The sequence below is a fragment of the Pan troglodytes genome, chromosome 12, assembly GCF_028858775.2.
Source record: "Pan troglodytes isolate AG18354 chromosome 12, NHGRI_mPanTro3-v2.0_pri, whole genome shotgun sequence".
Classification (NCBI taxonomy): domain Eukaryota; kingdom Metazoa; phylum Chordata; class Mammalia; order Primates; family Hominidae; genus Pan; species Pan troglodytes.
The window spans coordinates 120,951,465-120,971,065 of record NC_072410.2 but is presented as its reverse complement, the minus strand read 5'-3'; the positions used below and the strand labels follow the sequence as shown (position 1 = coordinate 120,971,065).

The 19,601-nt window shown below is 44.5% G+C and overlaps 1 protein-coding gene across 12 annotated transcripts in view; it reads right to left on the bottom strand.

Annotated features, from left to right (window-relative positions):
* The window catches only part of MYT1L (myelin transcription factor 1 like), a 559,436-nt gene that overhangs the window by 124,671 nt on the left and 415,164 nt on the right, over nt 1-19,601 (bottom strand). For 7 of the 12 annotated variants that reach the window (XM_024354177.3, XM_009441910.5, XM_063789385.1 and 4 more), the window contains exons 10-13: nt 13,518-14,489; nt 8,433-8,567; nt 3,300-3,390; nt 1,528-1,635 (exon numbers count right to left, since the gene is read on the bottom strand). In XM_024354177.3, coding sequence (XP_024209945.1) covers nt 1,528-1,635; nt 3,300-3,390; nt 8,433-8,567; nt 13,518-14,489 — 1,306 coding nt within the window. Of the gene's footprint in view, nt 1-1,527; nt 1,636-3,299; nt 3,391-8,432; nt 8,568-13,511; nt 14,490-19,601 lie in introns of all 12 variants that reach the window. The other 5 variants (XM_009441909.5, XM_063789383.1, XM_063789384.1 and 2 more) reach the window with 1 other exon arrangement.

The window sequence follows — 19,601 nt, the reverse complement described above, 5'->3', positions numbered from 1 at the left end:
GGCTGATGGGGAGAGGGAGGGTGGCCTATGACTTGTTCAGTGTTTGGTCTTGCCATATGGAAGGTGGGTGCATTTCCCTGAAAGGGTGGCTCCCTGAGATGGGTGCTCTGGGGGCACTTCAGGCCAGGACCCCAAATGCAGAAAACTCTAGATGTAGCTGTGCCACAATTTATTGAGGAGTTATCTCTTGATAGTAGGGTCATAGATGGCTTTGTTTTCTTATTTTTGCTTAAATAAATATTTATAATTTTCTGTAAAGATTTTAACTTTTCTATTTAGGGAGGAAGGGAGTTTAATTACTACGTTAGAAGCTTCTTGGGATGTTATGAAATAATACTCAAGAACAAAAAGGATATTCATATTGTTTGCCCAGTGATTTGCTCCAAGAGATTTATCCTAAATAAATAATTTACTTTTTTATTTTTTTGAGACAGGTTCTTGCTCTGTCATCTAGGCTAGAGTGCGTTGGTGCAATCACAGCTCACTGCAGCCTTGACCTCCTGGGCTCAAATCAATCCTCCCACCTCAGCCTTCTGAGTAGCCAAAGAAATAACAGAAGCAAAGTGCTGTATATAGGAAAGAAATGTGTATTATTGCCCTCTCTTTAATAGTAAAAGCAGGAAACAGCCTGAATGCCTCAAAGCTAGAACGTAGTTTTGGCACTGGGGGGTACATCTGAACAGTAGAATATACGTAGCTGTGAAGATGACAATTAAGATGATTACATAGAGACAAGGACGCGTGTTTCTGCCGTGATGTTGTGTGAAAAGGCAGGATATGTGACAATTGTCATAGTTTTCATGTAGATGAGGATTTGAAACAACACGTAAGAATGAAAGCTGTATAGAAGGGCTGAGTGAATGGGGAACTTATCCTCCCAAAACTTCAATAAAACAGTGGTTTCAGCCAGATGATCTGTGACATTGTAACACTGATTGACCCACTGTAACATTCGGGTCAGTCATTTAACCTCCGCACTCTGGATTTTCTCACTTGCCAAACGGAGGTGACAACACCTACTCCCACCTACACCTCAGGGCATTGGGCGTAACAGGAGGGAGCTCTGCCGGTTTTGCACGCGAGAGCTTCCACACGTGTGCACAGGGTGCTCATACCCCTGGCATCGTCAGAAACATCAGCACCAGCCTTAGTTGGTGTGAGGCCCTATCCTGCAAAATATGAGAAAATTACCTTGGACATCTCAGTAATTTTCAAAGCTTCCCTTTCATCTAGCACTCAGACTCATGAAATACCAGGTCCAGAAACAAAACCAGAAATGATTTCCTCCAATTCTCTCATGTAAATTGTCACAGTGAGTCCGCAGACACCAGGGGAAGAATGACACCCTTGCCCTCACACAGCCTGGCCTGGAGTGAGGGGTCCTGGCCCCGGCTTCCAGCACAGCCCCGCCCTCCAGTCCCTGGCCCTGCTGCTGTAGGGACATGCCCTGAGCGGGCGTCCCCAGCGCTCCGAGGTGTGAGGCAGACTGTGGATAGAGCTCACGGATGGCGCACTCCTGCTGGATACCTGAGCACGCGGTCCGAGGCCTGGCTGGACTTGGACACGTCGCAGCTCTGGTGCTTTTCCTGTGCCTTGGCCAGTTTCTCTGCTGCAGCGATCGGGCATCCGGAGAGGCTGCAATCACAGAAAGCGGGTTGAATGGTCCCGCCTCAAACACCTTCACAGCACACTAATCCTCCCTTAGCACCAAGACCCTGACGCAGGTGGAGCTGGTGGGGGAGGGGTAGTTTCCCAAACCTGGCACAGGCAATCCCGATGGGTGGACTGGGAGAGGGGGAGGTAGTCATGTTTCCAGGTGCACGCTTTCTGCTGGTCTCCAGCAGAGAATGCTGGCGGCAGTGCTGTGTGTGAGGTGTATTCAATCCTTCCCAATGAGAGCATCCCAGCTCCCATGCATTCGGGAGGACATAGCTGGTGAAAACTGTAGACAGATTCCATTTCTGGAGATGAAGAATTAACAGCTTGAGTAGGATGAGTTTTGAAGCCCAAGAATGGCAATGAATTGACTGTTACCAGAAGATGGAGCTCCAAGCTGATTTCCTAAATGCTATTGACTGTGGCCTCTGGGGGGCCTGTCTGACTTTAGCCCTTTGGTGTTCTCCACAAGCAGGGAAATGAAAGTGGAGAGGAAAGCAGAATGATTTCTAGGACTGCAATAAAATGTTTTGTGGAGCCAAATAGTTCAGGCTTAGTCTAGACGGAGGAGACAGCAGCTGGGCTCTTTTGTGTGCAAGCTCACTTTATGTGAAATCACCGTGTCTGCTCTGTGGGTGTCTACATGCGTATCTGCTCATATGCACAGACGCTCACCCCATATATGTGTCATATCCCAAAAATACGCCTGTGCTGAGGTTTGACGGAGGCCCTGATGCTGCGGATGCTGCATCGAACAGCACACAGCACGCACCTCTCCAACCTATCGATCATTTCCTGCTTCTGCAGATTAAACACCTGAATGTCTCTGGAGGGCACAGTGGTCATTTGTTTCATTATCACAAAGGACCAGGTTTGCCAGTCAGACAAGCAAAAATTAGAGTGAAGCTTGTAACAGTTTCCTTCTTTTAGATACAATTTTATGTGAACTAATAAAACCATAGACTGTAAGACAAACTTTAAAAGAATCACTTTTTGGCCTCTGGGAAAAAAAAAGTTACCAGATAAGAACGGAATATTATGGGCAGCTGAGTAGTTCTTATCAAGTCTGCACAGGACAGGAAAAGAGAACTCAGATCTTTCACAAACAAAAGAGTGGTTCTGAGTCCATTGGTTAGCGGGAGTCCAGAGTCTATTTCCCCGGCACCCCAGCCTCCCACAGACTGCCCCTCAACCTGCTAAACATCTGCAGGTTTTCTGAAGACGTCCATACTTGTGACCTGGGGTTTCCACAGAATTCCAAGGGCAGCCAAGCCAAGCTACACACTGTACAGGCGTGCTGCATTCCAGGCCACGTCCTGTCCAATGAACACTAGGACAGCCCTGTCTTCACCTCGGAGGACAGCAAAGGCTTGGTCTCCTTCCTTCCAGCCATTGTAAATGGTCACGGTTTCCACTCCTGATACTATACCCTGCTATGATAAGGTGGGTGGGGCAACTAAAACCATCCAGTTTGCACCACAAGGGCGTGGAGTGCTTTCTCTCCCGTGCATTATATGGAGGTGCCCGCACTTGGGGAGCACCGTGGGGAGCACCATACGGAGCGTGGTAGGCCCCCCAGGAAGGAGGAGGCATGGAGAGCAGCCGGTGCTCCCTCCCACACCAGTGACGCACGCGTGGCTTACCTTCGGTGGGAGTTCCTGTTGCTGTTGACATGCCCGCGCCCCGTGCAGCCCGGAGTGGGGCACTTGAGGACACTTTCATGCATGGCAAGGACTTGACAGGGAGAGGCAAAGAGAACAGCCAGCGTTAAAACAGAGGCACGGTTAGGACACATGAAAATGCAGTCATTTAACAAAGGCCAGGTCGCTCATGATAGACAGTCCTACAAACGTTTGTGATGGGCATGGCCAGGAAAACACACATGGGAGGAGAAAGAAGGTTGACTGGACCCTACGGACCCTACACGAAAGGCCAGAGAAAGAAGGTTGAGTGGACCCTATGCTAAGGGCCTCACACAGCAGAGGCGCTGGAGCCAGGAGCTGGGGAGTTCATAGAACACAGAACCGACTCTTTCCTGATGGGCTAGGGGAGTGAGGGCCTCACAGACATTACCCATGCATAAGCATGGAGTATTGATTAGCCATAGAACAACACAGAGGCTGGGGATTTTAAAAACATGCCTGTGCTTTGGAAACACACAGCATTATGAACGCGTGGTGGGTAGATGAATACAGAACCACAAACCTTAATTTTAAATAAAATGAATTAAATAATCACTCTTCCTTTAGGAATCAAGTGCTTTATTATTCTTTAAATAGGATGAGCTAGAATAGTAAGCGTTCTGCGTTTTTACCCTGTGAAATTAACAAGCGGGAGAGGCCGCATGGACACCTTTTGTGGTGCAAGGATGCTACTGGCCGGTCGGCAGGGGAGAGCTGCTTGAATTTTCCCAGCAGTGGTGTTGGACCTGACTTATTTGTGTCTTCCTTCTTTTCTGGTCCTTCATGAACGCTCTACTACTCTGGGTTCTGGGGGAAGGTTAGCAGGGACGAAGGGACCCCCACACGGACCCTGTCTGCATCATGCTCTGCTCCTCTGAGCCCGCTGTCTCCAAACTCCAGGGGAATGGGGTGGTGGCTTTCCCTGACAGCAAGGTTTACCTGAGGCCAGGTGAACATGGAAGGTCTATTCAAAACAGATCTGCCTACCCTAGTTATGTAATTGTATTTTTGACACTTTTCCTCCTTCTCTAGAACAACCTCTCTCTTTCCCCTGCAGTCTGCTGGGCACTGAATCCCACATCCACATGGTGTTGCTGTTATCTGAGTCCACACCCTGTCTTCTTACTGCTGGGCAGTCCCTTCAGCAGAGTTTGCTTTGGTGTTAGCTTTATCGCTCCCACAGTTCCTGGCTTGTCCTGGATGTGGTAGGTCCTAGTAAGTGCTGTCAGAAAAATGAATGATCAAAGTGAGTCCACCTTTGGCTCATCTTGTGCTGGCACCTGGCTGGAGGGGGTGACAGGAGGGTTCCTTTCTGAGAGGATCCAAGCACAGTTCCCTGCCCCCTTCCTCCCTGTCCCAGAGGAAGAAGTGCTGCTCCTCCCTACAGGGAGGCCTCTCCAGGAAGCATGTGTGTGGTCCTCCTTCCTGCAGGACGTCGATCTACCTACTTCGTTCATTCTTTCTTCTTTACCATTTGTCCACCACCGTGTGACAACAGCACACGAATGCTTCTCTTCACACGGCTCCCCTCTGACATGTACCTGCACCTTTCCTTTCCTTTTATGGTAAACTTTTCACATGCAGTCTTCCCTGGGGATGGCGCACGGGGGTCACTCTGACCTGAGGTCCAGATGGCAAGTGCACCTTACGCCTCTCTCCTGCTGCGTGGGGATGCACACTCCCAGCCTTGCCCCTGAATCCTCCTGAGGTGGAGTGTGCTTGCTATCCTTGGTCTACACTCTGCTGCTACTTCATCCATCTCAATCACATTTCTCAAACTTCTGCAGCATGTGCAGCTCCTATCCCTCTCTCCTCTTCTCACATCTGTCTCTCGGCGTCAACAAGAGGCTTTTACTCAAGAAACCCTGCCGGGCATGGTGGCTCACACCTGTAATTCCAGCACTTTGGGAGGCTGAGGCGGGCAGATCACAAGGTCAGGAGTTCGAGACCAGCCTCACCAATATGGTGAAACCCCATCTCTACTAAAAATACAAAAATTAGCCAGCCGTGGTGGCATGCGCCTGTAATCCCAGCTACTCAGGAGGCTGAAGCAGGAGCATCACTTGATCCCACGGGGCGGAGGTTGCAGTGAGCCGAGATTACGCCATTGCACTCTAGCCTGGGCGACAGAGCGAGACTCTGTCTAAAAAAAAACAAAAACAAAAACAAAAACAAAAAAACCCTGTGACCCCTGCAGTTCTTCCTCTCAGACACACGGGGCTTTATCAGAAACACCTTCCTCTCCTGGTTTTCTGTTTCTCTGATTTTCCTCCACCTGCTCCTGTTTCTGTGCGTCATCTTACCATACATTCATGGCCAAACTTCCCATGTATGGACCCTCCTTCATTCCTGCTTTATGCCTCCTCCCTAAGCAATTCCACCATCAGTTTCCACGAATGCTGCTCCAAGGACGGTATCCAGGTAGCCACCTCTGCACCTGACCTCCCCAGGCCTCCAGAGCCACCTTCCCAAACCCTGCGGAATATCATGCAGCTCCTCCAACTCAAGTGGGAAGAATACAAGTCCCGGTTCTCCACCAAATGTGGCCCTGCTGCTCAGCTTTCTGTACGGATTATCGGCCCTGGCGTCCTTAAGTTCACCGAGGCTATAATCCCTGGCAGCCTCTTGGTCTCCCCTCTTCTCTTACTCCTCACATGTGCTGCCCTCCACAGCCTGCCCGCCTATCTCTGGATGTTTCGTGAATCTGCCCCAGCTTTTCCATTCCCACAACCACTGTCTTTTCCATGCCCTGATCTCTTGTGTGGATTTTTACAACAGCCTTTAGAAAATGCTGTGGGTTCCTCGCCTCTCACACAGGACAGCTGGAGCATCACCTCACGGCGGCCTTGGGGGCCCTGGGAGCGGTTCTCCATCCCGCCTAGACCATGCTGTGGAGTCCCCACCGTGCAGAGCCCCGGCCTCGTGCAGAGCCCCAGCCTCATGCCCATGTCCTTCTCTCAGCCGGGCTGGGAGCTCTCTGAGGGCCAGTACAGTGTCTCGGGCAATGGCGTGTCCTCAGTGGTCCTGACACAGTGTGCTGCTGGTTTCTTTATGGAATTTAGTTGGACAGAAATGATGATTAGGGGAAACTAGCCCAGAAAAAAAAATTAAAAGCCTTCTATGGATGGAATTCTCTAATTGTTTTAGTAAATGCTTGTGGTGTTATAAAGAATCGCACAGGAGCAAAGGCTGAGAAGCCTCCTCTGTATTGTCTGGCATGCACCTGTGCCGCCCATGTCAGAGCTGACTCTCCTTGCCTCCGAGAGCGATCTGGCCCTGAGAGGCACCTGCAGCCGGCGCGAAGGGCACCTTGCCAGTCCCACTCCACAGTCCCACTTCATTTAGACCTGTCCTGTGAAAACAGGGAGTCAGAAGAATTTCCCATCCATAAAAAGGAGCTGATAATCTACCTTGAAGGTGAAAATGTAGGTCTTATAAAACACATAAAGAAACTCTTTCTTCTTAAAACACTAGAGCTTGGTCCTCCTGCCTCACTTTGCAGATGAGGAAGATGAAGTACAGAGAGCTGCAAGGTGCTGGGTGTCACATCGTGTGTTCAGACAGAAACTGGAACACCAAACCCAGGTTTCAGAGGAGACAGACAGGCTCAGAGGTCAGACGGATACGGATTTACATCTTAGCCCGGAGCTTACTTGAGTAAGTTAGTACCTGCTCAGATTTGTTTAAGAAGATATGGCATATCCTCAATTTGCCAGGCATTGGCTAACCTCTGGAAAGAATGGGTGGCAGAGTCTCTGACTCTCATCTTCCTCATCCGAATGAAAGGGGGGTGTTGCCCTGCAGTGTCGACTGGGGGTTCAGTGAACTCGTGTTTGCTGGGTGTGAGCTGCGTCCCAGCACCAAGTGTGTGCTGGGTACATGGAAGCTGTTGTCAAACCATGCTGTCTTCCTGCTCATGTAACACACGGGATTGGAGCCACTCGCTCGGATTTGTTTATTTTTATGGCTCTTCAGGCTTGTTCACAAGCTGGTTCCAAAACACACAGGTTTGCTATTTTGAGGAGCCATTTGAAAACCTGGAGCCATAATCGCATCTAAAGATCTTTCACTGGAAAATGTTCAGCAAAAACTTCCTAAGTCCCAAATGCTCCTGAGAACGTTTCTTTGTGCTGACAGGTTTTGCTCTCAAATATCTCAAAGTTACCCATTTTAATGGGACAGTCCTCAAAAGGGCCTTAAAGTAGTTAACTGGTCATCTTGTCATCTCTCAAGCCATGTTATGACATGTTCCCCACTAGAAACTGTGTCTTAGACAGTAAGGGAAACTCTTCCCATGCCGTAGACTCAAAACCAGAACCTTAAACTCATATACTCATTTCTGAGAATGTGTCCTTTCCCTGAACCATCAATTCTAGCTGCGGTATTTAATTTATTGGCATACTTTATGTGCTGAAAGGATAAACAAAAAAAGATGTATATCATTTCCATTCTAAAAAAATTTAGCTATATTCATGGACTTATTCCACATGATCAGAACCTAATTAATTAAAAAGAATGCTTAAGATCAAAACCCATCTGATTTCAACCTCCTTCCTTATTGAAGAACCTATAGTGTTGAAATGTCGAGACAACTATGACATGAGACAGACTTTACAGGTGAAATGCAATAAAACTTCAGATCTAAATATGCATTTGGATGATGTACAGAAATCCAGATATTTGGGCAAGAAATGTCTGTCTCAAGGCCTCTCTCCTCTGGGATTCCTGGCAGTTTCATGCTGGAAGGGACGTCTTAGAGGCCATCGAATTCAATTCTGTAATTATGAGAAAAGACGCCTGGAAGCAACCTGCCCAAGGTCACAGAGCAGGTCAGAGCTGAACTCGGGACTAGAACCCAGGCCTGTGCAGGAGCTTTGTTAGGGGCGGTGGGCTTCATGGTGCACCACTCTCCTGGGGCTGTGCCATTGGCATGCCCACGAATCCTGGATCAGTTGCCCATCAAGTTAAGTAGGGGCCTAGTTAAATCAGGTCGCACCGAGCCGTACAATGGAGATGATGTCAGGTAAGAGGGATGACAGAGACAGAGTCATGGGTGTTTGCACCCCCAAGGGTAGTGGTGAGACGTGGACTTACTTTCTGGAGGGACCCTATCTTTGTGCGGGCATCCGGACAGGCTGCGGTGATGTGGGTACAGCCCAGTTACGTGGCCGGTTCCATCACACCCGGGGGTTGGACACTTGCTCTCTTTCTTTTCTGTTCTTGAGGGATCTAAAAGCGACAACAGGTGCCAAGAGAATAAATGTTTACCAATCAAAGACAAATGTGATTATTTCACAATCTGAAGAAACCTTGCTAAAGAAAGAAATAAAGCAGGTGTCGGGGGCTAGGCTGTGACATCAGACCTTTGCTTAGATAGTTCTTTGGTTTTGGGTGACTTTTTTCAACCTTACACAGTATAATCATGAATCATAAAGTATTTTAATTTTTATTCTAAAGAAAAGAAAAGCCTACCCCTCACCTTAACTCTGATTCATTATTTTCCCGTGTGTTACATGATAAGCTGTGTTGCTCAAAGGAATCAACGTAAATCGTGATGAGACAGTGACCTTCTTAGAGAACGAAATTCTGTGCCATCATCATTCAGCAATTTTCCATGAAATTCAACCAGAGAGTGTCATTCCATTCAAAAACTCTTTAGCTGAATTTCTTTCTTATTGAGTGCTCTGATCGCATACACTAGAAGCTGCAGGATTTTACTGACATTGAAATTTGCTCTCCGGAGGTCAAGTGACATTGTTTCGTAGCACACCAATTCAGCGCTTTTCTGAAAATAAACTGAACTCTCAGAAGGCACTGTAAGCAAATGACCAAAAAGGTGGAAAGCCCACCTGACAGAGGTGACGGGTAATCAACATGTTTCAGAAGCCACGGGAGCAGCCTTTTGTTTTGATTTCTTCATCTGTACTTGGAACCAGAGGAAGGCTCGTAGAATGCCGTGCATGCATACACAAAATTAAGAAGTAATGGGTTTCTACAGCCCTGTCGGCTTCTCTGCAAGTACCAGTCAAGGGCAAATTAGGGCAGAGCTTCGGTTAAAAAAAAAATTCAATACTAGAGGCCAGAAATGTAATGATATTGCTAATAAAATTATTTCTATACCCAGAATTGACTACAGTTCATAAATATGCAATATAATAACTTCAGATAATATTTCTAAAGTAAAGCTAGACCAAACAGTAAATCTAAGTGTGCGAAACACTGTATTTTTAGCCAGTTTTTGAAAACCAGTTGCTCAGATCACCAACAGATAGCGATTATTATTAGTTAGTCCAGAAATGCAATAGTTAAATTTTCTTTAGGGATTAGTTCTTTTTGATATTCCATTAATCAGGCTAATCATGATTGCTAGAAAATACATGTTTTACTTTCAGTTAAGAATTCACTTTATATCAATAAAAGCTGGATTTAGAATGTTTTGAACTTTTACAGACTTTTCATTCGTTCAGGTGAACTTCAAATAGACAAAGGACTAGCAGGAGTAGCAAATGCCATCATGTTCATATGAAAACACTCCCCTTTTCTTTTTTAGCTAGCATCTTATTCTGCATAATGTGCCTCTCCTGTACTGGAAACTCTTAAGCCAGCACTGGTGTTGAGGGAAATACCATTTGTACAATCATCCGTTACTTTCCTACCATTATGTCAAGAAGAACCTTTGAGAACAAATCTAAAATTATGTGGTTGTGGCTTCAATTTCTAATTACATTACTGAAACTTCTCTTACACCTGCAAACAAAAATGCCTAGCACTTTATTGCCTTTTCAGTAATTTCATAATAATGTTGGTATAAATTACTGTAGATATAAATCACTACAAATATAAAGTAGTAAGTGCACAGTAACAGTTTCAAAAGAAATATTGACAATCATAAACTTGAGATAAGAGATTTTGAACTAGATGTAAATGGCTAGTGGCTGGTGCAAAAAAGTGTAAGGTGTATCTATTATTCGTCCTTAAGTGACCCTATTTTACCACGACACTTAGGATTACCTAACAAAATATATGACTTCACAGATATTGAAAGTGTTGTGAAATTAAGTAGGGATTTGCATGAAAACAATGTGGCTCCAAAGCACTTTGGGTTTTGGAAGACAACAAGGGTATAGTCTCCTCTCGATGCATGAGGTCCTGGTTGAGGTGGGGTCATGCTATTTGCCTTCACCGTTACCTCCCCTTGGTTTCTTTTCTCTTGCAATCTCAAAAGCAAACATACAAGCAAACACAAAATAACCAAGCAAGCAAAGGGACCAACAATTTAACCAAACACCTTTTGCAACAACTTACAGAAAAAAAAAGTGCGCTGTTTAGCTTGCTCCCTTCCCTCTGTTAGAGCAGGCAATTGGGTAGATGACAGAGGAGGTCCATGATCCAGGCCTTTTGCATTAGCTCAAGATTTTGGAAATGTTACTCGTTGATAATTTAAATCAGTTTGAGAAGATTGTGTAGAAATGAGAATACAAGTGTTCTCTCCATTTTTAATAAAATAACAGAGTGTCTGAAAATAGAGCCTGTTGACATGCTAGTGGTTGCAGGAATTCTCTGTTGGCTGTGTTGGTGAGATAGTACCACAATTTTAGTTTTAATTTAATTTAATTTTATTTTATTTTATTTTTTGAGACGGAGTCTCGCTCTGTCCCCCAGGCTGGAGTTCAGTGGCACAATCTCGGCTCACTGCAAGCTCCGCCTCCCAGGTTCACGCCATTCTCCTGCCTCAGCCTCCCGAGTAGCTGGGACTACAGGCGCCCACCACCATGCCCGGCTGACTTTTTGTATTTTTAGTAGAGACAGTGTTAGCCAGGATGATCTCGATCTCCTGACCTCGTGATCCACCCGCACTATTTTTTAAGGGAGTTTCTTTGCTCCACTTTGTTGGCCTTACTTGGCTGCATGTATTTGGTTCTGAATATAACTACAGACATCTCGAAGGACATTTGGAATAATGTGGAAGACACTGACAGATATGGAAGTGAGCTTTGGTCAGAGCAGGAAGACCTGGAACAGCTGGGTGAGACTGGAGTCAAGGCCTTCTGCTTACAGGAAAGTCCAAATCTGCAACCTTTCCTCCCATGAGGGAAAAAGCACGTCTCAGTTCTTACTGTTCATTCCCACCCAACCCCCATTTATACAGGGGAAGCAAGCACCTTGAATTCCATTTTCTTGCAAACAAAACAAAACAACAAAACAAAAACCAAAGCGAGTCAAAATTTGCATAAAGCTGCTGAACTTAAAGGGACCAAGAAACCAAAGAAGCCACCGCAACACAGAATTTGCAAAAAGCTCAATCTGCCTTCTCTTGACACAGCACACCCTCCATTACTTCACGCCCAAACTCCATCCTCAGATTTAGGATCCGGGAGTCTAAAACACAAGCCTAAGCTCAATCAGCTTTCCCTTGACACAGCACACGCTACATTACTTCATGCCCAAACTCCATCCTCAGATCTAGGATCTGGGAGTCTAAAACATAAGCCTAAAATATATTTGTCCAACTGAGCAATCACATGAAAAGAAGACACTATTTCTTCCCCAAAATAAAAATGTTTCATTCCTGTATGATTCTCAAAAATTCAACTAAAAATTTCTAATAGATAATTTTAGCCCATCTTGTTAACAATGATAGCACTATAATTTTAAACATGCATGCTATGTTCCATAGTCTTTAAAATGCCCAAATCAGGCCTGAAGCTCTACTGAGCTAGAGAGTCTACTGATTCTCTTTCCTCTAAAAAACAATCTCTTCGCTACATAACAACACTGCAACGGGCAAAGCTTCACCTTGCGACTGAAATGCTGTCTGTGCCCAGGCACCTGCCGAGAGTCCCCGAGCCTCTGGCTAAGGTACCTCTACAGTTTGCGTTTGGCTGTAGCGATGCCTAGCTTGCCGCAGAAGGTAGGTGCACACATTGAGAGGAGAATACACGTCTGTGCCACAGTGGGAAAAAGTGCAGTTTTTCTGATTGCTTGAAATTTATACAGCAACTGATTTTCAAGTAAATTCCTGAACCTCACTATTGGGTTCGCAGTGAGGAAACTCAGGATTCGTAGTGAGTAGAATGTAATAAAAAACATAAAAGGATCTTTTGGGTGCTAACATAGAGGGATTTAATGAACTGCCAATTTCATGTTTTAAATTGCTTCTTACTGAGTTCTAAAAGAATATTGTGATGGAGATATCCACAAAGTCAAGGTTATGCATGAGGCTGAATTAGAACCTGCCTCATATTGAAAGTGGACACCGTCTTCTTTACAAACATGAAGACAATCATTCAGGTTGGAGATACATATACACATGATCTACTTACATACATATAGTATACATATATATGTAAAGATAGCTAAATACATTGACATATGCAAACATGTGCCCACATATTTCGTAAAAGAAAACTCAGCTCAAACTATCATATTGGATAGTTTTTGAGTGTTTTATAATAAATTAATATTTGAGAAAAGCGCCATAACTGTTTCCACAATGGAATGGAATCAGTTAAAGGGAATGAATATCCTAAAGAAATTGCTATTGATCTTAGCTGAGGCCACACCATGCCTTGCATAGCAAATGGTTTCCATTACCTTACTATCTTAAGATAATTAATGTGCAGTCACTGCCCTTATCTTATGTTATCGGTCATTCAGTTACTGTTCAATTTCTATCAGGGGTGTTTTCTACGAGGGCAGTCTCATCAATAACTGTCACTTGCTGATAATTTTACAAATCATGATGCCACCTCCCCAATCCAATTTATAAAATATGTGCTTTATCTCGGATTGACTAATTGTTACATAAACCCTTGCCACTCAGCATAGATTGTGGTTCATTTATAATAGCACAGGCTTACCCTAATATTTTCTATCATGTGATGTGTCTGTGCTTTACCCCTGTCTTCCCAAGGAATGCATTTCCCACTGAAATATCCTACTATTCATCTGCTCTAGTAATATGACGTTAAGCTGCTTTATGTATTTCTCAGACAAATATTTTATTTGCTCGTCAGAAACGTAATCACAAAATATCCTTCTGGAATCAACTCTAAGAATGTGCAGTAGAGACATAATTCAGTGTGAGTCACACTTTAACTGTAGACTACCACCAACATCCTTTACCCTAGCTCATGTTTTCATGAGGCAACTTACGTTAGGTAGAAATATTACCTTTACCATAGTATGGCTTTTTGACATGGCTGTCACTGGATTTAGGCTTTCTGTCCTCCCCGGGAAGTTGTCTCGGAGACTGGTCCTCGTATGACCTCATATTGTCCCTCCTCCCGGCTTCCATGGCCATCTTCTCCCTCATGGCCTTTGCTCTTTCCGTTTCCAAAGCGATGGCTTTCTCCAGCAGGGTCAGGTTCCCCTTGGTCATGTCAAACACCTCTTCAGACCTGTCCGAGTTCACAGAGGTGGTATCGTCGTCCCGCTCATGACACCCATCCTCCTTCGCACAGCTGGCAAACACTCTCGACCGGGGGCTCAACTGCTCCTCCAGCCGCATGAGGTTCAGCATGTCCGAGTAGTTTCTGTCCGGCGTCCTTCCTGGGAAGTCCTCTTCTGGCCGGACATGCTGACGGATGTTCATGTTCTGCTGCGGATTCCTCTCCTGCGGGTTGGTCTCACTGAGCTTCCTGGCCAGGTCGAAGCACTGATTCCTCAAACACTCCAGACTGCTCAGACACACCTCCTCATCGCTCTCCTCCACCATCTTTTCCATGAGTCCATTGTTCATGGGCTTCCCCAACATGACGTAATTCATATTTCTACTGTCTTGCTGCGACATGCTGTCTGCATAATTTCTGTCATTCATGTTTTCTGAGAGCACAACACCATGTCCTTGGGCTAATAGTTTAAGGGAGTCCACTGTTTCTCTAACAACATCACTGTCTAAGTCTAAACTCAACTCACTTTTCCGACCCAGGTTTTCGTTTTTGTCACTATCGTCTTCCAGACTATTGGAGGTATTGCTGTTCATTTCTGACTCAGTCCTGGCCCGGTAGGCTGCATCCTCAGCGATTTTGCCGAGGTTTAACAATGACTTGGCCACCAGTTCATCGTAATTGTCATATTCGTCATTATTGTTATCATCCTTTTCTGTGTCTTGCATTATTCGAGTATTGTGACAATTCATTTGATGGTCTTCTGCAAAGAAAATAAAAAAGACAAAAAAGAAAAGAAAAGGAAAAAGTGGCTAGAACTGGAAGCTTAGTTGCAACAGCATGGATAGCACGTTAACTGCAAGTCAAACCGTCTATCATCTCACAGAACTGTAAGTCCCATTTGCAGCTGGGTTGAAAAAGTTGACATAAGGAAAACGGATGTTGCTAAAAAGCAGAAGGCCATTTAAAATACTTGTTGTGAATTATTAATTTCTTTAATGGATCTTAAGATAAACCAGTCAATGTGGCAAATATGATTTTAAAAATTAATTTTGTATTTTTCATACATTTCAAGAATGACTTATTTTCTCCATTGGCTTGCTTTATCTATAGCCTCGCCAGATGTGTATTAACTGTGCTCCTCACATTACTAGGCTTTCTAAGAGTTCATGAACTTTACTTGTTGCCAACTCTGAAGCAGATGTTTGCAGCAATTGCTTTTAAATGGTCTATTTTCACAGTGGCGTGTAGGCAACACAGAGGACAGCCTCAGGTTCCCGAGAGTCAGGCAGGGGTGCCGGCTGCATTGGGAGCTCAGATTCATAAGCACATGTTGGGGCTGAATTAAGAGTTCTTTTGAATCCAATACCTTCAAGACAATTTATCATGATACACAGTGAAACAACAGAAATTCCATAGTAAATGTTTAGAAAGTAAATCTGATTCCTCTGTCTGTGTCTCCACAGGTTTGAAAGTGAGAGAGAGAGAAAGCGTGCAGCAGCCAAAGGCCTATAAAAGGCGGGGTTGAGGTAAGTTGGTACAGCTACTGCACAGTGTTTGACTGGACAGGCAGAGCTGGCACAGTCCTCCATCTCACAGCCTCAGGAAAAGCTTGGTGAGCGGGTATAATGTGTGAGTAAGTGTCATGCTTAATCTCAAAAATGTATTTAGAAAAACTCTTTAAAAAGACCATGTTAAAAATTACATAAAACCCCTATGTTTTATCTCAAACATATTCTGTTTCACACTCAAAGAGCATTTGGGATTTGTACCTCTAATCACCATGCTAGGTCATTGCTTCCATGTACATTGCAAAATATGAGTAATAATAAAAGGGTTCCTAAATGTATCTGTACCCTTAGATTAGATTTGGTTAACTGCGTGCCATTTTCACATCTGTTCTTTGTTTTTATGATTAAAAATCCAGAGTAAGAAAAATGTCTAAAGTTTATTAACAATTTAAAGAAATGAGGTATATTGACCTCTACAAAATACCAGTACACTAAAAACTGAGATATGGGGGCTCTGGTGTTTTCTCTATGGATTTTATGCAGAAAAGGCTTTTGGTGGTGGAAAAAAGACTTGGAGTTCAATATGTCAATAACAGAAAATAATATCCTTATTATCCCATGCTGAAGGAACAAATATTTAAGATCTGACACACCTTTCTAAACTTCAGCAAATCAAATTTACCTTTTATTAGACATAGAGAATCGCTAATTGTGTGAAACAAATATTGCCCTTCTTCTGGATAATTCCTATAAATCATCTTCTTTATTATAAGGATAAAAGTATTCCCCAAGAGCAGCAAAAAGAAAGAAAATCAAACTAGTGAATGAATCAGAAACATTGTGGAAGTATTAATCTCCAACATACCCCTTGCTATACCCTAGTGTTTAAGCTTTTAGGACTTGAAGTCAATCCCATTTTAATTAATATTTGGAAATATTCTCCTCTCAATTTATGCACTTTGTTATATTCATGGGCTGTGATTAGAGAAGTTTCCTCAGAATAACCAAGCTGTGTTACCTCTGCACAATAGGTAAGTTTTAACAGCCAGAATCACTACGTCTATGAAGACCCAACCACGAGATGAATGATAAGCTATGATTTGAAAACAAAAAAGCACAGGCCACATGTTGGAGCATTTTGAAAGTTGAGTCAAAGAAGAAACCACAGTCAAGCAAGACACTATTTTCATGATGTTCTCCTACATTTCCTTTATGGAACTCATTGTGTGGTCCTGAAGAATTTGGAAAAGAAGCAAGACCTTGAAAGTGGTGAACAAGGAAAGAAAAAGCCTGTCTAATCCTCCTTGCTGCTTCTACAGCCACAAAAAGCCTGCAGGGGGAACAGGTCCTGGTTCCCACCTTACGAACTTCCTCACCTTCCTACAAATGTGTTATGTACAACATTGGTCATTCTCCACATTCCAAATCTCAGGATTAGCTTCAGTTTGTTCCCCCCTACATTCTCCCTTCAGCAGCACGTAGTTAAGAAGTACATCTCACCTTTTTGATAATCAGACATTTATCTGTTTCTCCACTCAATTCATAAGTTACCTTCCCCCGACAAAATTAAAACAAAAATGGACAAGCCTCTTCACACAGGGTCATAGCCATGCTGACGGGTGAAGCTGAGAGCAGCCAAGGAGAAAGTCCCTGAACCGTCTGGAGACTGGCAGAACGCGGACCACCTCCGACGCATCTCCAGCTTTATACTCTAATCACAAAGCACACTGAGGGCACGGTTCGTCCTCATACCGCATTGATATGAAATTAGAAGTTCTACAGCTTGGCGCCCATCATGACTTGGCTGCTTTCTAATTGTGTGATGCTGGTGACCCAAGTCTCCAAGACTTAATTAGCTCAGTGGGGATAGTAAAACTTCCTGGCCCTTCGTCAGATCTCCTACAAGAACCATGACACAGGATATGCCTCCTAAAGACTGCAGTTTGCTGTCTTATCATTGGCCCCAGAGCCGACTGCTGGGGAGAGCAGCCCGTTGGTAGAAGAAATCTGGAAACAGGCAGTGGAAAGCATATTGGCATCTGAGCACAGAGCCTGCCGTGTGCTTCTACCCTTCTTCAAAGTTCCTCCTGCTCAGTGTCATCTGAGCCTCTCCCAACAGCAGCAAATGTGGGGACGGCGGGTGAAGATGGCGTGGGTGGCCTCAAAGCCTGGCAGGTGAATGGAATTTCTCAAGCTACCGGTATTTAACTCTTTTAAAACACATGTGAAATGAAGTCAGCTCCTAATTATGTGGGCTCATGGAGGGGAACAGCCAGTCAATCCATCAACAAGCAGGCTCTGAATCCCTGCTGGGCATCAGCCTCATGTGGAATTCAAAGTCATTCACAGTGAGCTTTTGGGATTCCCTCCCTGGTTGTACACACTCCCTTCCAGGTATGCTTTTCTGAGGCTAATATTGAAATTAGTCACATGATGGCATGGGCTATGGGAACTAGATCAGAATTTTCTGGGCCAGTCTGGGGTTGAAAATGTGATACAAACGATCCACAAAATGAACATTCCAACCTCAAAAAGCAGGAGGCCATTTTACTAGGTTTTGTTTTTGTTTTTGTTTTTTGAGATGGAGTCTCACTCTGTCATGCAGGCTAGAGTGCAGTGGTGCGATCTGAGCTCACTGCAACCTTTGCTTCCCGGGTTCAAGCAATTCTCATGCTTCAGCCTGCTGAGTAGATGGGATTGCAGGTGTGCACCACCATGTAGAGACAAGGTTTTGCCATGTTGGCCGGGCTGGTCTTGAACTCCTGACCTCAAGTGATCCTCCTGCCTCGGCCTCCCAAAGTGCTGGGATTATAGGCATGAGCCACTGAGCCTGGCCTCCATTTTACTAGTTTCTATATAGTGACTATTGTTCTATCAAATAGGGAGAATGTATGTGTGATAAAAGAGCAATTTATCAGGAAATTATCTTAAAGGACAAGTTTATGTTCTAAGTAAAAGCACATATTTAGATGGAGGTTTAAAGAGAAGAACAAAGCATTCTCAGCTCCCATTTTTGGTTTTCTATTTTAAATCTGTCATCCAGCAAAGCCACACAGCAACAGACTCTGAGCAGGAGCCTCCTGTGAGCGGGGGCCAGCCTGGGGCTGACCACTGGGTGGACTCACAGAGTTACCACACTGGCACGGAAATCAGAGAAGAGCTGGCCCAACTACTCCAGGTGAGAAAATTGAGCCCAGAAGACAGAGCCCATTCAGTGGCTGATCTCACGGGCTCTTCTTCCTTCCTATCAGCCAGTTATTCTACAAACCTGACTTGTGTTGCGTTACACATGAGATTTCAACACCTCCATGAGTGAGATTTATGAAACGTTTTAGGGCTGAATTTTATCTCTTTTGAGTCAGATTGTTATAAACAATTTATGCTCCACAGTTACAATTAGAAAATGAAAACATCTTCTTAAACAAAAGAAACGTGGTTGCTGTGGGCCATTATCCTCCACCCTCCTCACTAGAGTCTGGTAGAGTTAGAACTCTGGATTACAACTTTATATACAGGCCTTGGCTTCTTAGTGGTCTCTCCCTAAGATACACAACTTTTGATTCCTGAAACATCTAGACCTGATTGAGCTACTGTTCTTGCTGGTCACTGACACAGGACCCAGGCAAGTAAACGTACAGCTGAATAGAAAACATAGAGGAAGCCACAGGAGGAGACTGTATTCCAAAGCAAAAATCGCCCTAGACTTCCCCGGTTCGGAGGAGACCTGGTCTGCAGGTGCACTCCAGTGAGTTTCAAATAATGAAGGACCACTGCTTTCTATGGCTTTACAGAGGTGGTGTTTTGTTACATAAATAAATCAATATCAAAATATATTTTGACTTATAAATACAGAAATATGACAATGCATTCATTCTAATGAAAAGATGATGGTGTTTTAATAGCAATCGCAATGATAAGGAAAAAAAAACCACATAAACCATCTATATATTTCTTTTTGTTTGTTTGAGACAGGGTCTGGCTCTGTTGCCCAGGCTGGAGTGCAGTGGCACAATCACAGCTCACTGCAGCCTCATTCCCCCTGGCTCAAGTGACCCTCCCGCCTCAGCTTTTGAGTAGCTGGGACTACAGTCATGTGTCACCACGCCTGGCTAAATTTTGTATTTTTTGTAGAGACAGAGTTTCACTGTGTTGCCCAGGCTGGTCTCAAAGTGATCTGCCTGCCTCGGCCTCCCGTAGTGCTGGAATTACAGGTGTTAGCTACTGCACCTGGCCATAAATGTTTCATATACCACATTTCCTTCTGTGCAGAGGAAATGAAGTTAGTGAGTACAGAATAGTCTGACTCACCTGAGTCTGGTCCCCTGATGACCCTATGAGAGGCACTGGGGCACCTACTGCTCCCT